Source organism: Neophocaena asiaeorientalis, unplaced genomic scaffold (assembly GCF_003031525.2).
Source record: "Neophocaena asiaeorientalis asiaeorientalis breed wild unplaced genomic scaffold, Neophocaena_asiaeorientalis_V1.1 scaffold280, whole genome shotgun sequence".
Taxonomy (NCBI): domain Eukaryota; kingdom Metazoa; phylum Chordata; class Mammalia; order Artiodactyla; family Phocoenidae; genus Neophocaena; species Neophocaena asiaeorientalis.
Window position 1 is genome coordinate 4311863 of NW_020185321.1, and position 24980 is coordinate 4336842.

General features: G+C 40.6%; 1 protein-coding gene across 2 annotated transcripts in view; it reads left to right on the top strand.

Annotated features, from left to right (window-relative positions):
• The window catches only part of PDCD2L (programmed cell death 2 like), a 26364-nt gene continuing 1384 nt past the window's right edge, over window positions 1-24980 (top strand). The window contains exons 1-6 of one of the 2 annotated variants that reach the window (XM_024733739.1): window positions 1-116; window positions 230-396; window positions 552-612; window positions 1908-2281; window positions 3172-3282; window positions 8050-8198. In XM_024733739.1, coding sequence (XP_024589507.1) covers window positions 9-116; window positions 230-396; window positions 552-612; window positions 1908-2281; window positions 3172-3282; window positions 8050-8198 — 970 coding nt within the window. In that variant the 5' untranslated portion in view covers window positions 1-8. Of the gene's footprint in view, window positions 117-229; window positions 397-551; window positions 613-1907; window positions 2282-3171; window positions 3283-4571; window positions 4741-8049; window positions 8199-24980 lie in introns of those variants that run through there. The other variant, XM_024733740.1, reaches the window with a different exon arrangement.

The window sequence follows — 24980 nt, forward strand, 5'->3', positions numbered from 1 at the left end:
TCGTCGTCATGGCGGCCGTTCGCAAGCCGGTGCTGCTCGGGCTTCGCGATACTGCAGTGCACGGCTGCCCCACGGGGCTGGGCGCCTGGACCGCGAGCAAGCTGGGCGGCATTCCGGTGAGGTGGGGCGACGGAGCCGGGGTCGACGGGTGCTGGTGAGGGCTACGGGGTGAGGGAGTGGGCGAGGTCTCGGGTAAGAGTCAGGGTCTGAGTGCCTCCCTTGCCCTCAGGACGCCCTGCCCGCCGTGGCAGCGCCGAGGCCAGTGTGTGAACTTTGCAGGCAGCCGCTTGTCCTGGTCGTGCAGGTGTACTGCCCGCTGGAAGGCTCCCCCTTTCATCGGCTCCTGCACGTGTTCGCTTGCCCCCGCCCGGGGTGCGCTAGCGGCAGGGCGCGCAGGTAGGCGGCGAAGTCCCGGATCCGCCCACTGGACTCAATACCGAGTGGGCGGGAGCGGGGGTGGGGGGCCAGCCCCCGGCGCACCCGGAGGGGACTGGTCAGTCGGCTGGCAGTCGGCGATGGACTCCTCACCGCAGTTTTTCTTTACTATGAAGTTGGAAGGTGTTCCGCTCCCAGTGCCTGCAAATGCGAGAGAAAGAGACGCAGGACGCTCAGGTAAAGCGCTTGTGACTATCATATTACGATCTGCTGTAATTTGAGGGTATTTTCCAGAATTTCGTTTAAGACAAACTTTAAGCCATGTTCTTTGAAGTACTTTGGAATGGCTTCTGCTTTTTTTTATGTTTAGTTTTTATTACTTTTTCTTATTAGTCATCCATTTTATACACATCAGTGTATACATGTCAATCCCAATTTCCCAATTCATCACACCACAATTTGCTTTTGTTTTGAACCACAAAATGGTACTTCCTTAATGTCTTGTTAGTTGTTTTAATTATGCACTGAAGGTATGGAAGCATATAGCTTACTGACTTTTCTGTTTGGGAAAAACTATGGGTGTGTACATACATATCATTATATATGTGTGTGTTTATAGTAAATATACTTACTGTGATACGTATACGTGTATATAACAAACATATTTAATATGACAAAACTCGAATGTATTAAATTAAAAATATCAGGCAAGTTGGTAGCTGCAGGACAAAATTCAGCTTCCCTTTGCCTGTGAATGCTGCTTTATATATACACTGAATTCTTAATGTGTGCCAAGCACAGTACTAGCAATACTGGGAATAAAAAGCTGGTGTCTGCCTATATTTGTCAGGGTTCAAATGCAGATAATAGAAAAGCACTTTGACTTTTTAAAGCTGAGGCAGACTTAAAATTAGGTTTTTACTAACTTATTTGGATAGCCTGGAGGAGATGACTCCAGGAGTGACCTCCGGAACCACACCTCAGAACTGGCCTGTCAAGGAGCTGCTAACCTCTCTTGCAGTCAGGAAACTGAGATGTGTTCCGGTGAATGGAAGCTGCCCCGTTCAGAACTGTTGACTCCAGAGCCTTGCTGTCTCCATCTACAGATCAGCTACCTTTTTTCTCATGGCTCTTCTTTCCACTTCACTCTGTCTCAAGTTTGTGTCTCCCTCTAGACACAGACAGACCCCCTGATCACACCTAGGACCCCAGGTGCTTAGGAGTCTGGGAAATGTAGTTCTTTCTTACCATGTGCAATACATGAAGCACAACTGAAAGAGATGTTGAAGAAACCACTGTACTGCATTTGCCATGGGGCCCCTGAAAAGGAAACACAATATTTGTCACCTCCAACATGCTTTTGAGTAAACGGGGTCTAGGAAGTTGAATCAGAGTGTGCCAGAGTGGAGGGCGGGGGGTGCTGGTGTTAAGGCTCCCTCAGGAAGGTGAAGGGATGGGTGGCTCAGGAAGCCAAGGGAGTAGGTGAGATCACCCAAGTGTGCTTGAACCACATTCACTGGATATTTTTCCAGAAACAGGAAAATGGCCTCACAGCTGAGGACTGGTGTGAAGGTGCAGATGACTGGGGAAGTGACAGGGAGGAGGCACCTCCACCACAGGTTATCTCAGATTTTGGAAATGATTCCAGCCGTGCCAAAGACAGAGACTGGACTGCCCAGCTCCAAGACCTCCGCCTGCAGGATACTGTCCCGGGCGCTGCTCCTCCTCTGCCTCCTGGGGAAGGGATGGCCTTGCCTTCCGTGCTGCCACAGTTCCTGCCCTACTACATCTGTGTTGTTGATGAGGATGACTACAGAGACTTTGTCAGTCTAGATCATGCTCGGAGCCTTCTGAGGGAGTATCAACAGAGAGAGGGAATTGACATGGAACACTTGCTTTCCCAAAGGTGAGAGTGTGTACTGCTGAGCGTGAGGGGTGATTTGATCAGGAAGCTGCCACAGTAGGTACCCTTTGGTTTTACCCTCGTATCTGGGGAAACTTTTTCAGGCAGCACATGTGTGTGTAGGACCTTTCTGCTTCATGCCTCTCGGATGAGAAAGGGAGACAGACAAGGGGATCTTACCAGCCACCCTTGAGTTAGCTTGAAAACACTTTGTTCTGTTTATAGGGACCCTCAGGAAAGTGAACAAACAGAAGTTAGGGATACCAAGTATTTACACAAGATGGGTTTACTAGCTCTTTAACTTTTCTGTTTTTAAATGTATAACAGAGACAGGTAAGTTAGAAAAATGCCATTTGTTTATTGACTCTTGCCTGTGGCTCAAGAACTGGCCTAGGACCTCAGAGACCCTCCCAGAGCCTCAATTCTCCCCTGTAAAATGGGGATGATACTGATATCTGGGTGGTGTATCTCTTCACATGGTTTTTGAAGTTAAGTGCGAGAATAGGTCTTGAAAGGCTTTATAAACCAAAACCCTCTAAAGTTTGAAGTAAGAATAATCACTTTGCTATTATAATAGAATTACAATAGGATATATGGAGAGTTGACCTGGTTCTTTACCAGAGCTGTGTCATCTGTAAGCTTTTGCAGAATACTGTTGGAGTGTGTGAAGAAGTGTTGGTGTTTGAAAATAATCCATAATGGAGAAAGAAATGGAGAGAGTGAGTGGACATAATGACTTTTTAAATTGCAAATAATTATCCAGAGTTGAAAATGGCTAGGAAGCAGGGCTTGAGAGAAGGGTAGCAAGGGGGTTACTGCTATTCAGTATAATTCTAAATACTGTAATTCTCTGGATATATACAGGCAAAAGTGTTTTTTGCTTCTCTTTTTAGTCTTTCTAGTGATGGTGATGAAAAATATGAGAAGACCATAATTAAAAGTGGAGATAAGATGTTTTACAAATTCATGAAGAGAATTGCTGCTTGTCAAGAGCAGATTTTGAGGTAAAGGCACATTTTTTTAAATTGTTTTTCTTGATTGTAAAAGTAATGTATATAGGGCTCCCCTGGTGGCGCAGTGGGTGAGAGTCCGCCTGCCGATGCAGGGGACACGGGTTCGTGCCCCGGTATGGGATGGTCCCGCATGCCGCGGAGCGGCTGGGCCCGTGAGCCATGGCCGCTGAGCCTGCGCGTCCGGAGCCTGTGCTCCGCAACGGGAGAGGCCACAACAGTGAGAGGCCCGCGTACCGCAAAAAAAAAGAAAAGAAAAGAAAAGAAAATACTTTTAAAACCACCACCAGGCTAGGTCTCTCACTTCAATCACTCTTGTGCTTTAATTTCAGTTCTTATTTCACTTTGGGGAAAATTTCCTATTTCATCGTTGAGTATTGTTTTTCATCCATTTGTTGAGTTCTCTATTTTGGACACCAATTCCCTTACAGTAGTTATATTTATCAACCTTCCATAGATATCACCTTCTCTCTAATTGCTTTGTCTTTTTCTTTTGCATTCACTAGATTTTCACAACTCTTTTCACCACGTCAGTACTTCGATTTTCAGCCAAGTCTGTTATTTCTAAATTTATTCAATATGTAATGTGTGGCTTGGTTTCTTTACAGTTCAGTTTCCCTTGGCTTCTCATAGTTAACTTCATTTTCTCAACTTTGAGCTCTTGGGTTTCACTGAATGTATTTTCTTACAAAGTTCTGCTATATCTTGAAAACTCTGCTGGGAATTATGTGTTCTCAGTTTATGTTTTCTTCCAGATATGGTTCCTGGCTCATTTTTGTTTGTACTATTCATTTCTTTAATTTTACTGATTACAGGAGTGGAATGCCACTTTTCATCTAGCTCATGCCTGAAGGGGGCAACTCTGTTTAGACCACCAGTTTTCTCCAAAACGGTGTGTGGGCTTTCTTACTGATTTTCTGTCTATCTCATATAAGAGGTCTGCTCTTTTCCCTTTCTCCAAGCATATTTTTCATCTCTTCTACTTTTCTGTAGTGAAGTGGGGTGGGGATATGGTTCTGTAAGACTAGATGCAATCTACTAGAACACCTGGGTTTCACTTTGACTTCTCAGATAGTGTAAAATGTCTTACATGTTGGGGGATCCCATTTTAATGGGGAAGAAATTGCCCTTGACCTCTTTATCATTACTGTAACTAGTCAACAACTTTTGCTTCTGAGAGGCAACTCCTAATTCCCTGCATCGTCACCCCACCACACCCAGTTCTCTGGCCAACAGCCCTACAGCAGAAGATACAGACTCTTTTCCTATTTGCTTCTTTCCAGATTCAAGATTATTACTGCAATTCTCAGGATTTTGTGGGCTAATCGGTATATTTTGAAGAGGTGAAAGAAGAAGGCTGTATGGTTAGAACTCACACTAAACCATTCCAGAAATTTCTCTACCTTCCTCTGTGAAAAGTAAATTAATTACAAAAATAAATATTTAAATACATGTGAGGTACTCAGACCTGTATTAGACATTTAGTGATATTATGTCCTGAGCTGCCACTCTTGAGTTTTATGGTATTAAGTTCCTTTCCTTATTTCAATGCTGATGGAAGGGATTTTCCTTTTAATACTTGTTTTTTTTCTATTTTATTTTTGGCTGACTTTTACCTTTTACATTCATCATATCAGGTATTAGGGGAGAAAGACCATTTGATTTTACTCTGTCCACTTTATCTGGACCCATTTTTCCAAGCTTTCCCTGTGTCATTATTTTTATATACTATAACCTGCTGGGTATGTCATTTCCTCTGAGGCCTCTCTGACATCCTACTTATAATAGCTATGTTTTATTTTCCTCATTTATCACTTGTGGAAATCATACAACATGTCTATTTATTTTTAACCTCCCTCACTAGAAAGCTAAAGCTATAAAAACACGGACTTTGTGTCATTTCCTGCTGCACCTGCAGCATCTAAAATAGACCCAATAAATATTTGCTGGATGAATGAACACGTTCACTGAATCCTTCCAGACATGCTGTAAAGTACGTATTAGGCCCATTTTACAGAAGAGAAACTAAAGGTAAAGTCATCTGCCCAAGGCCAAGTCTTCTAAGACCTAAACCAAGGTTCTTTTCAACCATACCACATTTGAAAAGGTGTTGGCTCCACCAAATACCTACTATATGTTTTGCGTGAGAGTTATATACTGTCCTTACCACCAAAGAATTTACAGAAATTAGGTGATTCAGTAGACCCTTGTCCTAAGATGATGAAGAATAGATAAATATGCCGGTGCTATTAAGAGATCCTAGGGCTTCCCTGGTGGCGCAGTGGTTGAGAGTCTGCCTGCCGATGCAGGGGACACGGGTTCGTGCCCCAGTCCGGGAAGATCCCACATGCCACAGAGCGGCTGGGCCCGTGAGCCATGGCCGCTGAGCCTGCGCGTCCGGAGCCTGTGCTCCGCAACGGGAGAGGCCACACAGAGGGAGGCCCGTGTACCACCAAAAAAAAAAAAGATCCTAGGGAATTCCCTGGCGGTCCAGTGGTTAGGACTCTGCACTTTCACTGCCAAGGGCCCGGGTTCAATCCCTGGTTGGGGAATTAAGATCCCACAAGCCACGCAGCACGGCCAATTAAAAAAAAAACAAAACAAAAAGATCCTAACAGATCTCTGCTTCCCCAAAACATAGCATAGTGGATTTCAAACAACAGCCAGTATTTACGTATATTTTACAGAGTATTTGCCTCATCACCTCATTTGATTCTCATAGGAATCCTATGAAATAGGTAGTTGTATCATCATCCTCACGTTAGAGATGAGGCACTGAGGATAAGAAAGGTTAAGTGACTTGCCCACGGACCCACAGGTAGAAATGGAAGACCTGGGCAATGAACTTCCAAGACGTATGATTCAATATCCTATGAGCACTTGTTACTTACTACAAAGTATTATGTCTTCAATATATGAAACTTATAAAGTAGAACGCACAGGGGAAATAAAATCAAAACTATTATAACTAACAGAGATTTAATTACAAAGATGGAAGTCAAACTGTTAAGGACACACTCTGTAGTTCAAGAAGAATCAAGACCCCACACCCCAGATAACAGCCTCCTAAACCCCCATCTCAAGAATAGCATCAACACTCACCCAATTTCACAAGCCAGAAACTCAAAACCACTTCTGTTGCCGCCTTTTACTCTCATATCCAAGGGTCACCAAGAATTGCCATTATAAAAATATCCCACAGGAACTTCCCTGGTGGTCCAGTGGGGAAGATTCCGCACTCCCAATGCAGGGGGCCCGGGTTCCATCCCTACTCAGGGAACTAAGATCCCACATGCATGCTGCGACTAAGAGTCTGCATGCCACAACTAAGAAGGCTGCAAGCTGCAACTAAGAGCCCACATGCTGCAACTTAACATGCTGCAACTAAGACCCAGCGCAGCCTAAATAAATAAATATTTTTTTAAAGAAAGAAAAGAGAAAAATTATAAATATTCTATGACCCCAATTATTTTTTTTTAAAAATACACAAAACAGGGCTTCCCTGGTGGCGCAGTGGTTGAGAGTCCGCCTGCCGATGCAGGGGACACGGGTTCGTGCCCCGGTCTGGGAGGATCCCACATGCCATGGAGCGGCTGGACCCGTGAGCCATGGCCGCTGAGCCTGCACGTCCGGAGCCTGTGCTCCGCAACGGGAGAGGCCACAACAGTGAGAGGCCCGCGTACCGCAAAAAAAAAAAAAAAAAAAAAGCAAAACCTACTTACATGTGTACATCCAAATGCATAAAAAATAAGTGGACTTAATAAAAATCTTAGCTTCATGGTTTGAGGAATACTGTAGATTTTGGTTTTCTTGTTATACTTTCCTGTGTTTCCCAAACTAATATACATTACTTTTATTTTTATTTATTTATTTTTGTGGTACGCGGGCCTCTCACTGTTGTGGCCTCTCCCGTTGCGGAGCACAGGCTCCGGACGTGCAGGCTCAGCGGCCATGGCTCACGGGCCCAGCCGCTCTGCGGCATGTGGGATCTTCCCGGACTAGGGCACGAACCCGTGTCCCCTCCATCGGCAGGCGGACTCTCAACCACTGCGCCACCAGGGAAGCCCTAAAAGTATTTTCGATTAAGGTCTTACTGTATAGCACAGGGAACTATATTCTGTATCCTGTGATAAACCATAATGGAAAAGAATATGAAAAAGAATATATGTATAACTGAGTCACTGTGCTGTACAGCAGCAGTTAAACACAACTTTGTAAATCAACTATACTTTGGTAAAATTAAAAAACATAAAGTCTGTCTGATAATTCCATCATTTTGGCTGTGGATCTCCTGGTATTCTTTCTTTATGGGTCAATTTTTTCTGCTTCTTTGAATATCTAGTAACTTAAAAAAATTGTTTACTGGAAATTGTATGTTGAAGAACAGTAGATACTGAAGTTAATATTTATTCCTTAGGGGTGTATGCCCCTTCTTCTGTAAGACCAGTACTGTGGGGGGCTGAGTCTTTTGAATCTGCAGTTGAGCTGAGTCTGGGCTTTGTTGCAGTTTTAGTTAGATTCAGTTCAACATTAGCTTTAGTGCCTTCATCTAGACTTGGTAACCATTGATAAGAATTCAGATATCTTGCTCTAATATACAACCTTGCAGCTAGTTTTCTGGGCCTTTGGATTTTCTTTGCTCTCTGGTTTTGCTCCGGATACTCTCCAAGAAAGAAACAAAATTTGCAAAGCGTGGTCTTAGATGTTGGAATGTGACTTGTACGTGGCCTTGATTCACGGTTCTTTATTTCCTTGCTCTAGGTATTCCTGGAATGGAGAACCACTTTTCTTGACCTGCCCTACATCAGAAGTCACTGAGCTCCCAGCCTGCAGTCACTGTGGAATCCGAAGGATATTTGAGTTTCAGCTTATGCCAGCGCTGGTCAGCATGCTCAGAAGTGCTAATTTAGGTAATAAGCCGTTCATTTATTTGAGTTTGTGGGTTTCTAGCACTAATTTGGAATTATTTTAAAAATGAAGGACTATTGTTTCATTTTTGTTTCCTTGTAAGATATAAGCATATTGCATAAAATTTGGGAAATTAGAATTATTATTATTTTTTAAATATTTATTTTATTTTTAAGTTTTCTTTATTTTTTTTGGCTGCATTGGGTCTAAGTTGAAGCACGCGGGGTCTTCGTTGAGGCGTGCGGGCTTCTCTCTACTGTGGCATGCGGGTTTTCTCTCTCTAGTTGTGGAACATGGGGTCCAGAGCATGTGGGCTCTGTAGTTCGCGGCACGTGGGCTCTCTTGTTGAGGTGCGCGAGCTCAGTAGTTGTGGCGTGCGGGCTTAGTTGCCCCACAGCGAAATTAGAATTATTTTAAGGAAACTTGTGTTGCTTCCATTTGGGGCTATTATAAATAAAGTTACTATCAACATTTGTGTACAAGTCTTTATATGGACATAGGCTTTTCAGTAAGTAAGAGAAAAATGGTTGAAGTATGTGGTAGGTGTGTGTTTAACTTTTTAAGACATTGCCAAACTGTTTTCCAAAGAGGTTGTGCCACTTGTAGCCCAACCAGCAATACATGAGAGTTGTACATCCTTGGCAACACTTGATATGGTCTGTCTTTTTCATTTTAGCCAGTCTCACAGGTGTGTAGTGATATATGGTTTTAATTTGCATTTCTCTAACAACTAATGATTTTGAGCATCTTTTCATGTGTTTATGTACCACTGTATGTTTTCTTTGGTGAAGTATCTGTTCTAATCATTTTCTCTTTTTAAAAATTGGATAGTTTGTCTTCTTATTATTGAATTTTGAGAGTTTTGTATCTATTCTGGATACAAGCCCTTTAGTATATAATTTATAAATATTTTCTCCAAGTCTGTGGCTTGCCTTTTTTTATTTCTGTTTTTTTGGTATGGACTTTATTCTTTAGAAGCTTTCAATTTACAGAAAAATTAAGGAATAGTACATAGAGTTCCCATATACCTCACACCCAGTTTCCTCTTTATTAACATTTTACATTAATATGGTACTTTTGTTACAATTAATGAACCAGTATTAATACATTATTAACTAAAATCCATAGTTTATTTAGATTTCCTTAATTTTTACCTGATATCCAAGAGCCTGTCCTGGATACCACAGTGCATTTAGTTGTTGTGTCTCTTGCCTGTGATGGGTTTTCAGACTTCCTCATTTTTGAAGACCTCGACAATTTTGGGGAGTACTGGTCACTTACTTTGTAAGATGCCCCTATATTGGAATTTGTCTGATTTTTTTCTTATAATCAGAATGAGATTATGGGTTATTGAGAGGAAAATCACAGGGGTGAAATGCCATTTTCTTCATGTCACACATGATATCAAGGGTGCATCTTTATACATTGACTGTTGATGTTAGCCTTGATCACCTGGTGTTTCAGGTTTCTCCACTTGAAAACAATTTCTTTTTCTCCCCCCAGTCAGAATAAAATGACTTGTCTTTATTCTCTAAACAGTGTCCTTTCAAAAAACAGTTTTTAATTTTGAAGGACAATTGATTAATTTTTTCTTATATGGATCATGTTTTTGATGTCTTCTCTAAGAAATAATTGCCTAGCCCAAGGACACTAGTTTTTTCCTAGTTTTATGTTTTACATTTAGATTTATGTCCATTTTGAGTTAACTTTTATATATGGTGTGAGGTATGGATCAAGTTCATTCTTTTCCATGTGAATATCCAGTTGTTTCAGCACCGTTTATTGATAAGGATATTCTTTCTCTGCTGAATTATCTTTTACCTTTGTTGAAAATTGGTTGTCCATATATGTATTAATTTATTTGTGTACTCTCTATTCTGCATTCTGTTCCATTAATCTGTTTTTCTGTTTTGACACCGCTGCCACACTGTCTTGACTACTGTAGCTTTGTAGGATTTCTAATCTGGTAGTGTCAATCTTGCAGCTTTATTCTTCCTTTTCAAAGATATTTTGACTCTTCCAAGTCCTTTGCATTTCTATGTTTTTAAGAATCAGCTTGTCAGTTTCTTTAAAAAGTAAAAGGCATTCTGGGGTTTTGATTGGGATAGCATTGATTCTCTGGATCAGTGTGGGGAGAATTGATATCTTAATGTTGAGTCTTCCAACTCATGTACATAGTATATCTTTCCATCTATTTAGCTTCTCTTTAATTTCTTGCAGCAGGGTCTTATACTTTTCAATGTATAGTCTTGCACATCTTTTTTCAGTTTTGTCTCTAAGTATTAACTGCTTTTTTATGCTATTGTAAGTGGCATTTAAAAAATTCCAATTTCTGATGTTTGCTGCTAGTATATTTAAATATAATTGATTTTTTAAAAGATGTGTTGTAAAATATACATACTTAAAATTTACCATTTTGTGGTCATGAAGAATCTAGGGACAAGACGGCAGTAAAGATGCAGACCTACTAGAGAATGGACTTGAGGACATGGGGAGGGGGAAGGCTAAGCTGGGACAGAGTGAGAGAGTGGCATGGACATATATACACTACCAAATGTAAAATCGATAGCTCGTGGGAAGCAGCTGCATAGCACAGGGAGATCAGCTCAGTACTTTGTGACCACCTTGAGGGGTGGGATAGGAAGGGTGGGAGGGAGGGAGATGCAAGAGGGAAGAGATATGGGGATGTATGTATATGTATACCTGATTCACTTTGTTATAAAGCAGAAACTAACACACCATTGTAAAGCAATTATACTCCACTAAAGATGTTAAAAAAAATTTACCATTTTAGCCATTTCTTTAAGTGTATAGTTCAGTGGCATTAAGTATATTCACAATGTTATGTAACCATCACCACTATCTATTTCCAAAACTTCTTTGTTATCCCAAACAGAAAATCTGTACCCATTAAGAATTAACTACTCGCCCACTCCCAGAAAGGAATTAACCCCCCCATTTTCTCTTCCCCTAGTTGCTGGTAACCTCTATTCTATCTCTTTCTGTCTCTGTGAATTTACCTATTCCAGATACCTCATATAAGTGGAATCATACAACATTTGTCCTTTTGTGTCTGGCTTATTTCACTTAGCATAATGTTTTCAGGGTTTGTCCATGTTGTAGCATGTATCAAAATTACCTTCCTTTTTATAGTTCATTGTATGTATATACAAATTTTTAAAATTCTTTAACTTGATGAGGTTTCCATCCTTTAGCTATTATGAGTAATGCTGCTGTGAACAGTGGTATACAAATATCTGTTTGACTCCCTGTTTTTAGTTCTTTTGGGTATATCCTAGGAATGGCATTGCTGGGTCAATTTTAGAGCTGTAAACACATACATTGAAAGCAAAGAAAAATCTCAAATCAATGACCTAACTGTTTACCTTTTAAGGAACTTGAAAAAGAAGACCAACCAACCAAAGCTCACAGAAGAAAGGAAGGAATAAAGGCTAGAGCAGAGATCTTAAAGGATAATATAAAAACAACAGAGACAAGTGTTCTAAACCAAATTTTTTGGTGTGGATTCTTTAGGATTTTCTACACATAAGATCAGATCATCTCTATTTACTAATATATATTTTATATATATACACACATATTAGTATTTGCTAAATGTAATGATTTTACATGGGATGGTGGCAGATTACATTTGATCTTTATGACCATTGAGTATTCTTATGTGTATCTAAAGTACTTTTAGAACAGACATGAAAATATTCCATCTACTCATCGAATCCACAAAACATGTTTATTCATTGTACAATATTTTAAAAGGTTAGCGTGGTTTAATTTTAGAAGCAGAAATTCTGTCTCTTAAGATGATGAGTTGACCAAGGCACACGTTTGGCATAATCATATACAGTTGAGGAATAATGGCTTCTATCTCTTTGCACAACTGCCATAATCACTCATGTATAATATCTGCAATGAGGGCATTTTTATGTCAGCATTATCTTCTTCTGGTTTACCAGTAATTACCTGAGGTACATCATATCCATTTCCTCTTTTATTTCAGCAATCAGTAAACCTTTCTTCTGTGGTTATGGAAATGTTCTTAACATGAACATACCTTGTCATGTGACGTATTCGTTGACCATGGCCTACTTCTCTTTTACAATCAGAAACGAGGAAAGTTGTTTGCTTTTTGTATTCCCTACTGTATTTCAGATCTAACCTGATTTCTTAGGACCTTTATATATTTCTTTTGAATCGCTTTAAACACATAAGAAGAGATCACTTTTTATCTTTACCTACATCATTAGGTGTATGGACATTATAATAACATGTAATTTTTTTTTACTACACTGAAAGTCATTTCAGGCTTTGATCTTGGAGTAGTTTTTCTAAGCGGTGACTTGTTCCCGGGACAAAATATAGCAACAACTAAAATCACTTGCAGGATTGTCTACTATTTTTGTTTCTTTAAATTTGTCAGTTTTGGGGGCTTCCCTGGTGGTCCAGTGGTTAAGACTCCGGTGCTTAAGGGCACGGGTTTGATCCCTCATTAGGGAAGTTCTGCAAGCTGTGGAGTGCAGCCAAAAAAAAAAAAATTTTTTTTGTCACTTTCTGGTAACTATCCTAGGAACTGTTGAGTTCTAGGTATTTTTTAAACAATTCTGATTAGAAAACATCAAGATGAAACACTGAATCTTTGTGGTCAGAAATTCTGTTATCATTATTCTAATATGAATATTTGAGTTGAAGATAATTTGATTTTGATCTGTTAGTGTGGAAATGTAAGTATGGAGACAAAGACAAAATAAAAACAAGCATTCTTGGGATTTCCCTGGTGGCGCAGTGGTTAAGAATCCCCCTGCCAATGCAGGGGACACGGGTTCGAGCCCTGGTCCGGGAAGATCCCACATGCTGTGGAGTAACTAAGCCTGTGTGCCACAACTACTGAGCCTGCACTCTAGAGCCTGCGTGCCACAACTACTGAAGCCTGCGCGCTTCAACTACTGAAGCCCGTGTGCCTAGAGCCTGTGCTCTGCAACAAGAGAAGCCACCGCAATGAGAAGTCCGCGCACTGCAATGAAGAGTAGCCCCTGCTTGCCGCAACTAGAGAAAGCCCACGTGTAACGATGAAGACCCAATGCAGCCAAAAAAATAAAAAAGAAAATTAAAAAAAAAGAAAAGAAAAAGAGTAGCCCCTACTCGCTGCAACTAGAGAAAGCCCACGCACAACAACAAAGACCCAATGTAGCCAAAAATAAAATAATAAATTAATTAAATAAATTAAAAAGAAATAAACTTAAAAAAAAAGTATTCTTGGAAAAAAAAGATCACATCATCTGCAAGAGAGATAATTTTATTTTTTTATTTTTAAAATATTTATTTATTTTGGCTGTGCTGGGTCTTAGCTGTAGCACACAGGATCTTTGTTGCGACATGCGGGATCTTTAGTTGCAGCATGTGGGCTTCTTAGTTGCGGCATGTGAACTCTTAGTTGTGGCATGCATGTGGGATCTAGTTCCCCGACCAGGGATTGAACCCAGGCCTCCTGCATTGGGAGCATAGAGTCTTACCCACTGGACCACCTGGGAAGTCCCCAACAGAGATAATTTTACTTCCTTCTTTCTGATTTGTATGCCTTTTATTTTTCTTGTTCAATCGCTCTATATAGAACTTCTGTATCGAACAGAAGTTACAAAAGTAAAAGTAGGCATCCTTTACTTGTTCCTGGTCTTAGGGGAATAGCTTTTAGTTTTTCACCATTAGTATTAAGTTAGCTGTGAGTTTTTCATGTGTATGGCCTTTTTCAGATTGAGGAATTTACCTTCTATTTCTAGTTTATTGAGTGATTTTTATCACTACAGAGTATTGAATTTTGTCAAATGCTTTTTTTCTGCATCAGTTGAGATGATCATGGTAATTCTGTGGATTCTGTTAATGTGGTATATTATATTGATTTTGGTATGTTTAAACATCTTTCCATTCTTGGGATAAATCCCATTGGATCATAGCATATAAACCTTTTTATAAGCTCCTGGATTTGGTTTGCTAGTATTTTGTTGAGGATTTTTGCATCCATATAAGGGACATTGGTTTGTACTTTTCTTTTAATATCTCTGTCTGGCTTTGGTATTAGGATAATACTAGCCTCAGAGAATGAGTAAGTAGTCCCTTCTATTCAATTTTTTGGGAGACTTAAAGAAGGATTGGTGTTTATTCTTCTTTAAATGTTTTGTAACATTTACTAGTTATATCCTCTAGTCCTTGGCTTTTCTTTATAAATTTATTTATTTATTTATTTATCTTTGGCTGCGTTGGGTCTTTGTTGCTGTGCACGGGCTTTCTCTAGTTGCGGTGAGTGGGGACTACTCTTCATTGTGGTGCGCGGGCGTGGGATCTTCCTGGACCAGGGCTTGAACCCGTGTCCCCTGCATTGGCAGGTGGATTCTTAACCACTGTGCTACCAGGGAAGCCCCTTGGCTTTTCTTTACTGGAAGGGTTTTGATTACTCATTCAATTTCCTTGCTATAGGTCTATTCAAATTTTCTGTTTCTTCTTGAGTCAGTTTTGGTAGATTGCATGTTTCTAGGAGTTTATCATTTCTTTTAGGTTATTCAATTTGTTGGTATACAACTGTTCATATTATTCTCTTATAATCTTTTATTTCTATGAAATTTGTCTTAATGTTTCTACTTTTTTTTTTTAAAGTAGTTATGTATTCAGTATTTTATTTATTTATTTTTGGCTGTGTTGGGTCTTCGTTTCTGTGCGAGGGCTTTCTTTAGTTGCGGCAAGCGGGGGCCACTCTTCATCGCGGTGCGCAGGCCTCTCACTATCGCGGCCTCTCTTGTTGCGGAGCACAGGCTCCAGATGCCCAGGCTCAGTAGTTGTGGTTCACGGGCCTAGTTGCTCCATGGCACGTGGGATCTTCCCAGACCAGGGCTTGAACCCGTGTCCTGTGCGTTGGCAGGCAGACTCTCAACCACTGCGCCACCAGGGGAGCCCTAATTTTTTTTTATTTTTGGCTGTGTTGGGTCTTCGTTGCTGCACGCGGGCTTTCTCTAGTTGCAGCAAGTGGGGGCTACTCTTCGTTGCGGTGTGCGGGCTTCTCATTGCGGTGGCTTCTCTTGCAGAGCACGGGCTTCAGTAGTTGTGGCACATGGGCTCAGTAGTTGTGGCTTGAGGGCTCTAGAGTACAGGCTCAGTAGTTGTGGCACATGGGCTTAGTTGCTCCACGGCATGTGGGATCTTCCCAGACCAGGACTCAAACCCATGTCCCTTGCATTGGCAGGTGGATTCTTAACCACTGCGCCACCAGGGAAGTCCCAATGTTTCTACTTTCATTTCTGGTTTTAGTAATTTGAGTCTTCTCTTTTTCTTAGCCATTCTAGCTAAAGATTTGTCAATTTTGTTGATCTTTACAAAGAACAAACTTTTGGTTCTGTGGGTTTTTCTCTATTGTTTTTATATTCTCCATTTAAAAAAGAATTCTGCTCTAGTCTTTATTTTTTCCTTTATTCTGCTGGCTTTGATAGTGTGGTCTTTTTCTAGTTCCTTAAGGTATAGACCATTTAGGTCATTGACTTGAGATCTTTCTTTGTTTTTATTGTGTGTGCTTATATCTGAAAATTTCCTCTTAGCCCTGCTTTCACTGCAGTTTGGTATGTTGTGCTTTCATTTTCGTTTGTCTCAAGGTACTGTCTAATTTCCTTTTTGATTTCTTTTTTGACCTGTTGGTTGTTTAAAAATGTTCTGTTTATTTTTCACGTATTTGTGAATTTTCCAGTTTTTGTCCTGTTATTGATTTCTAGTTTCATTTCATTGTGATCAGTAAAGATATTTAGTATGAGGTAAATCTTCTTCAATTAATTGAGACTTATGGTATATCCTAGAGAAGTTCTATGTGCACTTGAATAGAACGTGGTGTTAAATGGTGTGTTCTTTATGTGTCTGTTAGTTCCAGTTGTCAAACTATTGCATTGTCAAACCTTCTGTTTCCTTATTGATCTTCTCTCTGGTTGTTTTATTTATTATTATAAGTGAGTTCATTTTTTTTTGTTGTTGTTTTTGCTTTTTTTGCCGTACGTGGGCCTCTCACTGTTGTGGCCTCTCCCGTTGCGGAGCACAGGCTCCGGACATGCAGGCTCAGCGGCCATGGCTCACGGACCCAGCCGCTCCACGGCATGTGGGATCCTCCCGGACTGGGGCACAAACCCGTGTTCCCTGCATCGGCAGGCGAACGCTCAATCACTGCGCCACCAGGGAAGCCCATATAAGTGAGTTATTGATGTCAATTATTATTGTAGCACTGTCTATTTCTCTCTTTAAATCTTTCAATTTTTGCTTCACATATTTAGGGTCTCTGCACATAGAAGCTTATATGTTTATAATTATTATATTTTCTTGCCCTATTGAACCTTTTATCAACACATAATGTCCCTGTTTGTCTCTTGTAACCACTTTTTATTTGAAGTTTTGTCTAACAATAAGATAGCCAGGGCTTCCCTGGTGGCGCAGTGGTTGAGAGTCCGCCTGCCGATGCAGGGGACATGGGTTCATGCCCCGGTCTGGGAAGATCCCACATGCCGTGGAGCGGCTGGGCCTGTGAGCCATGGCCGCTGAGCCTGCATGTCTGGAGCCTGTGCTCCGCAACGGGAGAGGCCACAACAGTGAGAGGCCCGCGTACCGCAAAAAAAAAAAAAAAAAGAAAGAAAAAGATAGCCAACCTAGCTCTCTTTTAGTTACTGTTTGCCTACTAGCTCTCTTTTAGTTACTGTTTGCCTAGAATATCTTTTTCTATCCTTTTGCTTTCATCCTCTTTGTGTCCCTATTATCTAAAGAGAGTATTTCTAATAGTATATAGATTAATGTTATTTTATTATTTTTTTATATCCCATCTGTCAATGCTTTTTTTAAATAGGAGAGTTTAATCCATGTACATTTAATGTCATTACTGATAAAGGATTTACTTCAGCCATTTAGCTATTTTCTGTATGTCTTATAATATTTTTGTTCCTCAGTTCTTCCATTATTGCCCTTTTTTGGTATTTAGGTGACTTTATTGTAGTATACCATTTAGATTCCCTTCTTTCATTGTCTGTATACAGTAAGTCTCCTACATACGAATGAGCTCCTTTCTGAGAGCGTGTTTGTAAGTCCAATTTGTTCGTAAGTCCAACAAAGTTAGCCTAGATACCCAACTAACACAATCTGCTATATAGTACTATACTGTAATAGGTTTGTAATACTTTTCACAAAAATAATACACAAAAAAGAAACACAAAAAATAAAGAAAACATTTAAAATCTTACAGTACAGTACCTTGAAAAGTACAGTAGTCCAGTACAACAGCTGGCGTACAGGGGCTGGCATCGAGTGAACAGGCAAGAGGAATTACTGACTGGAGGAGGGAGAGGAGGTGGGAGATAATAGAGCTGAAGGATCGTCAGCAATAGGAAATGGAGGGCAACGGCAATTTCACTCACGCCTGATGTTGATGGAACACACGTTTGCATCTTTGAAAGTTCGCAACTTGAAGGTTCATAGGTAGGGGACTTACTGTATTTTTTAGTATTTTACTTAGTGACTACTTTGCAATTAACGTCTTAAAATTTTAGCAACCTAGTTTGAATAATACCAACTTTCTTTCAATCGTATACAAACAATTCTACTTCTATATACATCTATTCTTTTCCCTTTATATTTTTAACATCACAGATTATATCTTTATACCTTGTATATCTCTTAACATAGATTCATAATTGCTATTTTATGCATTTGCTTGTTAAATTGTATAGGAGAAAGAAGTTACAAACTAAACCAGATGTATAATAAAGCTGTCCTTTATGAAGTTCTTTATTTTTCCTGTTTTTGAGTTACTGTCTAGTATCCTTTAATTTCAACCTGGAGAACTCCTTTTAGCATTTCTTTTTTTTTATATATATAAATTTATTTATTTATTTATTTGTTTTTATTTTTGGCTATGTTGGGTCTTCGTTGCTGCGCATGGGCCTTCTCTAGTTGCAGCGAGCAGGGACTACCCTTCGTTGTGGTGCGCAGGCTTCTCATTGCGGTGGCTTCTCTTGTTGCAGAGCATGCACTCTACGTGTGCAGGCTTCAGTAGTTGTGGCACGCGGGCTCAGTAGTTGTGGTTCATGGGTTCTGGAGCATAGGCTCAGTAGTTGTGGCGCGTGGGCTTAGTTGCTCCGCGGCATGTAAGATCTTCCCAGGCCAGGGATAGAACCCGTGTACCTTGCATTGGCAGGTGGATTCTTAACCACTGCGCCACCAGGGAAGCCCCTAGCATTTCTTACAGGGAAAATCTACTGTTATGAACTCCCTCAGCTTTAAAAAAAAAAAAGAAAAAAAAAGAAAGAAAATCTGGTAATATCTTAATTCTCCTTCAATTTTGAAAGATAGTTTTGACAGATACATAATTCTTTATTTACAGTCCTTCAGGATGAAATGTGTCATCCTATTGCCTCCTGGCTTTCATGGTTTCTGAGAAATCAACTGTTAAATCTTATTGAGGCTATCTTGTATGCAGCTAGTCACTTCTGTCTTGCTGCTTTCAAAGTTACCCTTTTGTCTTTGAGTTTTAACAGTTTGTCAATTTAACGTTTGACTACCGTGTGTCTGGTGTGGATCTCTGAGTTTTTACTGCTTGAAGTTTGTTGAACTTCTTGGATATGGTGTTGGAGCTAGTTGCCAAATGAAAGAAGGAAAATCTCTAAAACTTACCAGTGTCTTAATCGAGCTCTAACTGGATGATGAAGTATTTCACTAGACTCCAGAGTTCCAAAATAGTTAGTTTCAGACAGTTCTTCCAGCTCAGTAGCTGCCTTAGTGCAAGGTCAGATTCCTAGAGCTTCCTACTCTGCCATGTTCCTTGACATTATTTCCACAATTGATTTTTGTATTCTGATCTTGTGCCCTGCAACTGTTCTGTTGATTATTTTGTTGATTATGTCAGGTTTTGAACATAGACAGTCATGTCGTTTGGGGATGAAGATAGTTACTTCTTCCTTTCCTTAGCTGGCTGTCTTTTTTTTTCTTTTTCTTTCTCTTTTCTTCTTTATTTGATTTATTTATTTTTTGCCTACTGCACTGACTAGAACCTCAGTACAGTGTTGAATGTAAATATGAGAACAGACATCCTTGTCATATTTCTGATCATAGGAGTAAAGCAGTCAGTCTTTAATCGTTAGATAACTTAGTAACTTGTTAACTGTAGGATTTTTGTAAATGCTCTCATCAGGTTGAAGAAGTACCTGTCTAATCCTATTTTTTTGCATTCTTTTTTTTTTTCTTAACAAATTTATTTAATTATTTATTTTTGGCCACGTTGGGTCTTTGTTGCTGTGTGTGGACTTTCTCTAGTTGTGGCTAGCAGGGGCTACTCTTCGTTGCGGTGTGCGGGCTTCTCATTGTGGTGGCTTCTTTTGTTGTGGAGCATGGGCTCTAGGCACACAGGCCTCGGTAGCTGTGGCATGTGGGCTCAGAAGTTATGGCTCACGGGCTCTAGAGTGCAGGCTCAGTAGTTGTGGCGCATGGGCTTAGTTGCTCCGTGGTATGTGGGGCCTTCCCAGAGTAGGGCTTGAACCCGTGAACCCTGCATTGGCAGGCAGATTCTTAACCACTGTGCCATCAGGGAAGTCCCTTTGAGTTCTTTTTAATAGCTGTGTATACAAGTATTATTTAAGTCATGTTTAGCAAATTGTTGCATGGTAGGTATCTACCAGTTTTCTGTTGCCATCAGCCACATAGGTGGTTGTTGATGTCCCAGCATCTTTTGCAGCATCTGGTACAAAATTTTGGAAAAGTTTTGCAAATATTATTGTTAAAACGTCATGACCTAGCAATTCCACCCAAAAGAATTGAAAACATACGTACACCAAAACCTGTACACAAATGCCCGTATCAGCATTATTCGAAATACCCAAAAAGTGGAAGTAACTGAAATGTTCATCAACAAATCAGTATACAAACAAAATGTGGTATCTCCAGTGAGTATTATCTGCCATGAAAAGAAAGGAAGTACTACATGATAAACGTGCTACAAATAGTTGTGCCTTGAAAACATTATGCTAAGTGAAAGAAGCCAGACACAAAAGGCTACAAATTATATGATTCCTTTTATATGAAATGTCCATAATAGGCAAATCCATTGAAAGAGAAGATTAGTGGTTGCTTGTACGTGGAGGTAGGAGAGAATGGGGAGTGACTGCTAACGGGTATGGGCCTGGGGTGTCTTTCTGGGGTGATGAAAATGTTCTGGAATCTGATAGTGGAGATGTTTGTATAACTATGTGAATATGCTAAAACCCAATGAACTGTAGCTTTAGAATGGTAAATTTTATGGCATGTGAATCAAGTTTTAATTAAGAAAAACACCGTGTAAGCAGCTGCACAAACTCATAATGCCTTTGGTGATCCTTGTAAGGATGACAGGGACAACAGTTATGACAGCAAAGTGACAATTATAACAGTTAGGTTTAATGGAGGAAAACCAATTTTTAAAAAATATTTATTTTTTGGCTGTGTCGGGTGTTAGTTGCGGCACTCGGGATCTTTGTTGCGGTGCGTGGGCTTCCCTCTTGTGGCACATGGGCTCAGTAGTTGTGGTGCGTGGGCTTAGTTGCCCCGCAGCATGTGGGATCTTAGTTCTCTGACCAGGGATCGAACTGGCATCCCCTGCATTGGAAGGTGGTTTCTTAACCACTGGACCATCAGGGAAGTCCCAATGGAGGTAATTAAGCCAACTTAAATAATGAACATTCATTCTTTAGGAAAAAACGTTAGTTTTATTTATCTATTTATTTATTTTTGTGGTACGCAGGCCTCTCACTGTTGTGGCCTCTCCCGTCGCGGAGCACAGGCTCTGGATGCACAGGCTCAGCGGCCATGGCTCACAGGCCCAGCCGCTCCGCGGCATGTGGAATCTTCCCGGACCAGGGCACGAACCCGTGTCCCATGCATCGGCAGGCAGACTCTCAGCCACTGCGCTACCAGGGAAGCCCACGTTAGTTTTATTTTGCCCTTTTATGTATTGATAATATGTAGTTGAAATTTTTCCTGTTGCATGTGTTTTTTTAACCAGTATTTCTACAAATTAATGTTATTGACGCCAATCCTGTGAGCCCTTAACTTTTTGAGATCTTCATATTTTTCTTGCTGAGATATTTATTCTACCTCTTCCTTGTTTGTTACACATCCTCCTCTTTTTTGTTTTTTTAACTACTTTTGTGTTAGGTTTTCACAGTTCAAAAATGTATGGGTTTCTCTCAGTCTTTTTCGTGGATTCTTTTTTTTTTTTTTTTGCGGTACGCGGGCCTCTCACTGCTGTGGCCTCTCCCGTTGCAGAGCACAGGCTCCGACGCGCAGGCTCAGCGGCCACAGCTCACGGGCCCAGCCGCTCCGTGGCATGTGGGATCCTCCCGGACCAGGGCACGAACCCTCGTCCCCTGCATCAGGAGGCAGACTCCCAACCACTGCGCCACAAGGGAAGCCCTCTCTCAGTCTTTATTCTTGTTTTTTTTCTTTTCTTTTTAAAATTCTAAGTCAAAAAGTCTATCTCCTAGTTGTTTTTCTAGGAGATGGCTTTGTAAAATATTTAAATCATTACTCCATGCAATGTTAAGTTTACTTATATTGTTGTGACACGGATCTCCATAACTTTTTCATCTTTCAAATCTGAAGCTCTGTACCCATCAAACAACTCCCCACAACCCCTGGTAACCACCACTCTACTTTCTATTTCTATGAATTTGACTACTGTAGGTACTTCATATAAGTAGAATTATAGTATTTGCCCTTTTGTTATTGCCTTACTTCACTTAGCATAATGTCCTTAAGGTTCATCCATGGTAGCATGTGTCAGAATTTCCTTCCTTCTTAAGGCTGAATAAATATTCTATCATATGTATATACCGATTTTGTTTATCTGTTCGTTCGTTGATGGACACTTGCTTCTACCTCTTGGCTATTATGAATAATGCTGCAATAAACATGGGTATACAAATATCTCTTTGAGATCCTGCTTTCATTTCTTTTGGTTATATACCCAGAAGTGGAATTGCTGGATCGTATGGTAATTGTATTTCATTTTATTTTTTCGAAGAACCACCATACTGTTTTCCATAGTGGCTGCACCATTTTATATTCCCAGTCAACAGTGCACAAGAGTTCCAGTTCCTCCATATCCTCACCAACACGTATTTTCTGTGTTTTTCATAGTAGCCATCCTAATAGGTGTGAGGTGCTACCTGATGGTTTTGATTTCCATTTCCCTAATGATTAGTGATGTTGAGCATCTTTTCATATTAATGACTTATTAGTCATTTTCATATCACTTTATGTAAATGCCTATGCAAGTCCTTTGTCCATTTTTTTTTGCGGTACGCGGGCCTCTTACTGTTGTGGCCTCTCCCGTTGCGGAGCACAGGCTCCGGACGCGCAGGCTCAGCGGCCATGGCTCACGCGCCCAGCCGCTCTGTGGCATGTGGCATCTTCCCGGACTGGGGCACGAACCCATGTCCCCTGCGTCGGCAGGCAGACTCTCAACCACTGCGCCACCAGGGAAGCCCCCTTTGTCCATTTTTTAATCGGCATATTTATTTTTTGTTGTTGAGTTGTAGGAGCTGCTTATATATTCTAGATGTTAACTCCTTATCAGATATGATTTGCAAATATTTTCTCCCATTCCACTGATTGTGTCCTTTGATGCACATAAGTTTTTAATTTTGATATAGTCCAATTTGTCTGTTTTTTCTTTTGTTGCCTGTGTTTTGCTGTCATACCCAGGAAATCCTTACCATGTACTTCGTTTTAATTTATTTATTATTTATTTATTTATGTAATGGCTGCGTTGGGTCTTTGTTGCTGCGTGCGGGCTTTTTCTAGTTGTGGCGAGCCGGGGCTACTCTTCGTTGTGGTGCCCGGGCTTCTCGTTGCGGTGGCTTCTCTTGTTGCGGAGCACGGGCTCTAGGCACGTGGGCTTCAGTAGTTGTGGCTCGCGGGCTCCAGAGCGTAGGCTCAGTAGTTGTGGTGCACGGGCTTAGTTGCTCTGTGGCCTGTGGGATCTTCCCAGAGCAGGGCTTGAACCTGTGTCCCCTGCATTGGCAGGCAGATTCTTAACCACTGCGCCACCAGGGAAGTTCCTAGGTAATGGGTTCTTTATTCAAGAGGCCCTAGTTTCCAAAAGATCCTCTGAAATTAAGAGAATTATATTCATTCTGTATTTCAATTTTGAATAGTATGCATTATCTTTACTATAATAGATAAGGAAATGTATACCCTACTCCATCTCCAAAATTTGAGTATCATTTTTGCTTTATCAAGGTTTTTAAGTCTGTATTCTATAGCCATATTCTCATAGCTGTTTAGCCTATGAATTCTTTATTTTGACTGTTCTCTTCTAGCTGGAATCTATCAAGTAATAGCCTCAAAGAGGGCTCGTAAGTGTTGTTCTTACTTTAGAATGTGTGTGCTGGTCTGCCTTTATATTTGAAGGACAGCTTATGTATAAAGTTCTTAAGCCCCACTTTCTTTCTTCAAAACTTTGTAATCGCCCATGCTGTCAACAGTGAGAGCCCCGCCAGTCCCTTTATCTGGTACCTCCTGTCATCTCCCATGGCTGCGTCTCACTGGGAAGTATGTTTTGGCATTGATTGTTGCTTTGTAGAAGTCTGAGGGTGGACTGATTTCCACCCCGCCCCACCGCCGCCACCTTTGTAACTAACTTTATGCTAGGATGCCTGTAGAATTTTATTTATTTATGAAGTCCAGGCACTGAACTAACATATGTCTTGCCATCCCATTGTTCTATAATCCTTTTATTGTGGGACAGGATAGGTCTTCCGACCTATATATTTAGTTTTTCTTCCTTTTTATTTCTGAGTATCTTTTCTGTTGAATTTGTAGCTTTTCTACGGAAGCAACACCAGTTGCTTTGGTCATCTTTCTCCTCTCAAATGCATGCTTTTCCCTTTCCCTCTACATTCATTGAGATTCTCTCAAGCCTTTTTTTCTACCTGTAATTAAGTTTCACCTGTCTTTTCTGTTTCTTGTGATTTCTGATGTTTTTCATTGGATGTGTAATGGGACTGTTTTGATCTGCATATGCCGTGTCTTTCTCCTCCCGCTCCCTCATCCCCCAAATGTGGCAGGTCTCTGGGCTCATGTGTAATACTCAGCTACTTGGTATTTTATTCTTTCTAATTCCTTACACCTCCTTCTTTGATCTGGTGGTTACTAGTACTGAGTGTCAGCCTTCTAAGGCCCTCTGAAAACTGCCTGTTGCTCTTTCTAGTTGGGAATTATCGCAAATTCACCACGTTAGTTTTTCAAAATCAGCTCTATTTTGGCCTTTCTTTGTACTGTCTTTGATTTTCTTTCCATTAATTCTGTCTACATTTTTAAAAAGTATTTTTCTTTTGCTGCTGCAAACCAGTTGCCCAGCTGCTCCTTTTCACTCCTGATTTCCTATTCTGATTTCAGCAGGAGTTCTTGTTGCTCATGTTCTCTTGATGACATTCTTCGTGGCTCCATCCATCAATAAACTTCTATAAATTCTTACGATTTATTTTCTCCTTTTTGCCTGTATCCTTTCTTAGAGGTAGTGTTCTGTCAGTGTGACGTATTTTAAAATGATCTTCAATGTCAGATAGTCTAGACATTTGCAATGAAGACTAATTGAGATTTTTTGTTTATTTTCAAAGTATATTTTACTGGGACTTCCCTGGTGGTCTAGTGGCTGGGACTCTGTGCTCCCAACGCAGGGGGCCTGGGTTCGGTCCCTGGTCAGGGAAGTAGATCCCACATGCCACAAC